The sequence below is a fragment of the Gekko japonicus genome, unplaced genomic scaffold, assembly GCF_001447785.1.
Source record: "Gekko japonicus isolate JY-2015 unplaced genomic scaffold, Gekko_japonicus_V1.1 scaffold2594, whole genome shotgun sequence".
Lineage (NCBI taxonomy): Eukaryota > Metazoa > Chordata > Lepidosauria > Squamata > Gekkonidae > Gekko > Gekko japonicus.
This window is the reverse complement of record NW_015171580.1, coordinates 181,854-187,853: the sequence shown is the minus strand read 5'-3', so window position 1 is coordinate 187,853 and position 6,000 is coordinate 181,854. Positions and strand designations below refer to the sequence as shown.

The window sequence follows — 6,000 nt, the reverse complement described above, 5'->3', positions numbered from 1 at the left end:
ATGGTTGTTATCTGCGCAACCCTCTTTGCTGAACTTCCGTTTATTTATTCTAAACCTCCAGGGGGTGGCTGGAGGTCTCCTGGGGTTAGTGTTCCCTCTAAGCTGAGTTAGTGTGAGCCAGCTCACAGTTTCTTAGCCTCCAGCTCACACATTCTTTGTCTTAGCTCGGGAAGGAGGGCTCCAGGGCAGACTAATTTATGCAGCAGCCAAATCGCTCGCTCACAACTTTAAGGCCAGTAGCTCACAAAGTAGAATTTTTGCTCACAAGACGCCACAGCTTAGGGGGAGCATTGATTGCAACTGTTCTCCAGGCAACAGACCCTACTGAAATACCTCCCCTCTCCAAACCCCGCCCTCCTCAGGCTCCACCCCCAGAATCTCCAGGTCTTTCCCAACCCGGATCTGGCGACCCTCTGTGGAACCACCCAAAATTTAGTAGAACCTCTTAATCAGGGCTTTTTTTGTAGAAAAAGCCCAGCAGGAACTCATTAGCATAATAGGCCACACCCAACAGCAGAAACTCATTAGCCTATTAGGCCACACCCTGAGATAGCAGCTTATAAGCCTATTAGGCCACACCCCCACGTTACCAGAAGTGTGCTCATCCAGCCACACCCACCTTTTGCTTCGTATTCTGTTTACCTTGTTTGTTGTCAAAACCCAGGGCTTTTTTTGTAGCAGGAACTTCTTTGCATGTTAGGCTACACACCCCTAATGTAGCCAATCCTAATGAGTGTCTGCTGTTGGGTGTGGCCTATTATGCTAATGAGTTCCTGCTGGGCGTGGCCAACTTGGGAGCCAGCCGGAACTTCGTTCCTGTGCGTTCCTGCCCAAAAATAGCCCTGCTCTTAATGATTTGTAACTGCCAGGTCCCCCCTAGCCACCAGCAAAGGATGGGTTTGGGTTTTTTTACCAGATCCAGGCTGGGAAACTCCTGGATATTTAGAGATGGAGTCTGGGAAGGACAGGGACCTCGATGAGGCACAACACAGTCCCCCCCCCACAAAAGCATCTGTTTTCTCCAGGGGAACTGATCTCTGTAGCCAGGAGATGAGGCGTAATTCCAGGGAATCCCCAGGTCCCACCCGGAGGCTGGCATCCTTGGGCCCTGTCCTTGTGGCAGCCATCTTATGATCGGCCCTGCCTCTGTGGCACTGGCAGCCATTTTGTTGCGGAGCTCCCAACATTTCTCAAAATCCCCAAGCGCACAGAAGCTCTACAAAGACAGGGAGGGGACCCCAGTCCTGGAGCAGCCCAACTGTCTTTTAAGCCCACCAGCTACAAATCTGACACCAAGAGCAAAGGAAGGAAGTCAGCTGCCAGCCTGGACTCTTTCTTTAAACTAAAATGTCCCACTGTGGTAACACAGGCATATCACCCCGCCTACCAATCATAGCTGTGCATATCATGAACTGAGGGCTCTTTTTGTAGCAGGAACTTCTTTGCATATTAGGCATATTAGCCCCTAATGTAGCCAATCCTCCAAGAGCTTACAGTGCTCTTCTTACAGGGGCTACTCTAAGCTCTTGGAGGATTGGCTACATTAGGGGTGTGTCGTAGGGTTGCCAAGTTGATCTTCGCCGGGAGCGGGGGGTTCCCGGCCGGTGTCTGGTGTGCGTGCGCTGCACGCACGTCACCCGGAAGTGACGGGAGGACGCCAGGCACAGTTTTCCCTTGAATGGCCGTGGCCCCGCCCCCAGCGTGCCTGGCGTCCTCCTGTCACTTCCGGGTGACGCGCACGTTGGGGCGGAGTTCCCCCCGGGGCCCGATCTGGCGCCACCGGGGAACGGGCCTCGGCCGTGGCCCCGCCCCCAGCGTGCCTGGCGTCCTCCTGTCACTTCCGGGTGACGCGCACGTTGGGGCGGAGTTCCCCCCGGGGCCCGATCTGGCGCCACCGGGGAACGGGCCTCTGGGGCGGGGTTTTCCCCGCCTCCCAGGGGGACTTGGGATCCCTAGTGTGTCGCCTAAGATGCAAAGGAGTTCCTGCTACAAACTCCGAAAGTGGCGATGAGTCGCCACACTTCCTCTGGGTTACAAAACAAAATCACTGCCACCGTGTATTGCTGACAGGACCACACAAAGCAGAAGCGGCTAAGGTGACTCAATAGTTTCACTCAAATTTAAATAAAAACTATATTTAAAAAAAAATAGTTTCACAAGCCGTGCTGGCTCCCAAAATGTAGCTTTCTACATTTAAACAGAAGCCAGCAATGGCAAGCAAGCAGGGTCAGCATAGCACCATATTCTCCCTTATGGCTGAGAACTGATTAACCGTCTATCTTTCAGGGTCACTTGCCTGCCATTAGCATTCTTTAATAAAGGAACCTCAGATGAGTTTTTAAGAGATTTCAGAGAAGCATCGACATGGGAAGGCTGAAGCCAAGAGAGGCACTTTTAGAGCGACAGAGATGCTCTGGAATCACACCCCTTTGGTTTCTTCCTCATGTACCTCTTAAGAACATCATTGTTGGATCAGACCAGTGGTCCCTCTAGTCCAGCATCCTGTCTCACACAGTGGCCAACCAGTTCCTCTGCAGGGCCAACAACAGGGCACAGAGGCCGAGGCCTTCCCCTGATGCTGCCTCCTAAGCTAGCACTGGGATTCCCTCTATATCAAATAACAGTTCTGCAAGACCATTTTAGGTGGGTAGCCATGTTGCTGTGCAGTAGAAGGGCAAGATTTGAGTCCAGTGGCACCTTAAAGGCCAACGAGATGACCAGGGTATAAGCTTTTGAGAGCCAGAACACTGGTATTTTATTTATTTATTTACTTCATTTGTACCCCTCCTTTCTATTGGATGGGGACCCAAGAAGACTGAGAGAGTGTGACCGGCTCAAAGTCACCAGTAAGTTTCCATGGCTCAAGTGGGGATTCGAATCTGGGTCTCCCAGATACTAGTCTGGCATTCTTAACCACTCACTGCACCATACCGACTCTCATCTGGTATCTGATGGAAGTGGTCCATCTATGGCTATGAGCCACAGGGTATAGATAGAACACTCTGCCTTGGGCAGTGATGCTCTGTCTTCTTGGTGCTTGGGAGGGGAAACAGTGGGAGGGCTTCCGTAGTTATGGCCCCGCTGGTGGACCTCCTGATGGCACCTGAGTTTTGGCCACTGTGAGACACAAGAGTGTTGGACTAGATGGGCCACTGGCCTGATCCAACACGGCTTCTCTTATGTTCTTATGTCTGAGGCAGTGATGCTCTGTATTCTTGTTACTTGGGGTGGGGGGCAACAGAGGGAGGGCTTCTGGAGTTCTGGCCCCACTGGTGGACCTCCTGATGGCACCTGGGTTTTAGCCACTGTGAGACACAAGTGTGTTGGACTGGATGGGCTGTTGGCCTGATCCAGCATGGCTTCTCGTACGTTCTCATGAGCTTTGTCTCTCGAAAGCTTATAGCCCAGAAATCTTGCTAGTGCTTAAGGTTTTATTGGACTTAAACCTTGCAGTTCTGCACGACAGAAGCCAAAGCCGATTCTACGTTGCCCTTTGTGAAACTGCCGGGAAGCCCATCCACCCACTCACCCTTAATCCCCAAAGAAGTCTGCACTGAAAGAAGTTGCTGCTGCCTCTTTACAACTAGTTAACAGAATGTTCATGCGGCAGAGGACAACCTGACTGGACCAAGAGAGGACAACCTGACTGGAGTGTGTAGGCCGGAGGAGAAGAGGAACGAATGAGTCAGGATCGGATCTGGTGGGCTGCCATACGTCAGTTCAGCGGCAAGACTGGGAAGAAGACAGCTTTGCACGGCCACTGAGGAAGGTGCCCTCTTTCTACTGTGCTTCTACTGTGCGTTTCCAGGGGTCATTTCGTAGAAAAAGAGGTGCAGGAGCTCATTAGCGTAACTCATTAGCATAACTTATTTGCATAGGCCACACACCCTGACATCACCGGAAGTGTGTCAGAAGGCAACACCCACCGCTCAGGCTCCACTGGACTGTTTTGGATTGCTAGCTATTGGGGAGGGGGGAACATGCAGATCTGCCCTCACAGAGGAGGGAGAGCTTGTACCTAAATAAATCTTGGTCTTAAAGGTGCCGCTGGACTGTTTTGGACAAGGGGGCAGGGGGGGGGGCTCTGCAACTTACCTGGCTGGTTCTTGCTCCTTGTGGCCCGATTGAGGGCTGCTGGGAGCAGGGGGCAGGGCTTGTTGCATGTGCCTTCCCCTTGGGCTCCTTACTGCCAGAGCTCTGCTCCTGTGCACTCCCGTAGGAAATGACTCACAGTTGCTAACTCCAGGTTAGGATATTCCTGGAGATATGGAGATCTGGCACCTAAAAGAGAGTAAGAGAGGCCCTATATATCCAACAAGGCAAGCAATGTCTCTGGATGTACCATTTGGACCATTCTAAGGCCTGTAATTCTCCCAGTCTTAACCCTTCTCTTTTACAAGAGAGTGAAATGCAACAGGGGCAGCTGTTCCTCAGACTTTAAAAAAGAAGTTTTGTATTGCCTCGACGCTGGGCCAGTCTGACTTGCATGGTGACTTGCACTTCCCTGGTAATTTATTTATTTATTATATTTTTAGTCACCACTCACCCAAAGGGTCTCATGGCAATTTTCGACATTAAAACCAATAAGGTACAAACAACTTAAAAACAAATAACAAATATGAGAAATTAACAAAATATTAAATTACGTGGCTATCACCATACCACTATTAAAACAGCTCAAACATGTGGTTACTCTCTGAAGGCCAACCTAAATAATTCAGCTTTGCATGCCCCATGGAAATTAAACAAGTCCCGTAGGGCACAGATGTCATCCAAGAGTGCATTCCACAGGGTAGGGTCCACAACTGAGAAAGCCCTTCCCCTGGTGGCAGTGAATCTCCTGGTGGTTCTCTCTGCCTCCCACCCTTGCTCAGTTGAGTTCTGGGAGGAAAAGGGAGGGATAGCAGAAGGAAGCCTCTGCCACCCCCAGTGTTCCTGGGGATGGCCAGGGGGGGGGCTCTGCAACTTACCTGGCTGCTTCTTGCTCTGACTGAGGGCTGCTGGGAGCAGGGGGCGGGGCTTGTTGCAAGTGCCTGCCCCCTGGGTTCTTTACTGCTGGAGCTCCGCTCCTTTGCCCTCCTGCAGGAAATGACCCCTGTGCGTTTCTATATCGACTCAACTTACCTCAAGGATGCTTTGAAGCTCTTCCACATAAACCCGTTCCGTTTCTATCAGTTCGTTGATAATATGGCTAAAGGAAAGAGAGAGGGAGAGCTGTAGTAGTTTCCGCGTCCAAATCTGAGAGGTTTTAAAACATTTATTTTATGCATCTTAAAATGTACGGTGCCACACTCCTCAGGCGGAACAGGCTTCTCAGAGCTGTGTGACGCCGAGAGAATTCATTGATCCACTCAGTGCAGTGTTGTCTGTTTTGAAGTCTCAATAGTCCTCCGGGAGAAAGCAGAGGTACCAACAGAAAATGAACTTTTGGCAAAAAAAAAATTGGAATAGCAGAAATGGATATATTGTCAAACCTATTGAAGGGCAGAGGTAAGCGGAACGCAAGAAATAGCTGGACACTATTTTATGACTGGGTGGAAAGACACCTCGAAGACCAAGAAGAACGAATAAACATAATATGGGACTACTAGAGGGAACAAAACACATTGTGTGTGGGGGGGACAAGCCTTGGGGCAATAGGGTCGAATGAGTGACAAAAAAAATGACAGTGCAGAAGTGTAAAATCCAGTTGGAAAGTAGATTGAAAGCGGATTATTTTGTGTGTGTGACTGCAGACAGAGTTTAGGCCTGGAAAGGGAAAAACTGCAAGGATGACCGCAGGGACACCCAAGCTACTTGCTCCTTTGCCGGGGCTCCCCCTTCTAAATAAATCAATGGGTGTGCTGCAATGCTCCCTCTAAGCTGTGGGGTCTTGTGAGCAAAAATTCTACTTTGTGAGCAACTGTCATTAAAATTGTGAGTGAGTGATTATGCAGTAGAGAGAGAAGGTTTTGTTGTATTTAGCCATAGGCCATTACAAACCACAGACAGAGAAGAACA

General features: G+C 50.3%; 1 protein-coding gene across 1 annotated transcript in view; it reads right to left on the bottom strand.

Annotated features, from left to right (window-relative positions):
- LOC107117662 (guanine nucleotide exchange factor DBS-like) overlaps nucleotides 1–6,000 on the bottom strand; it is a gene marked incomplete at both ends in the record, with an annotated part of 237,080 nt that overhangs the window by 55,725 nt on the left and 175,355 nt on the right. The window contains one exon of the mRNA XM_015419819.1: nucleotides 5,125–5,191. Within this exon, the coding sequence (XP_015275305.1) occupies nucleotides 5,125–5,191 (67 nt within the window). The remainder of the gene's footprint in view (nucleotides 1–5,124; nucleotides 5,192–6,000) is intronic.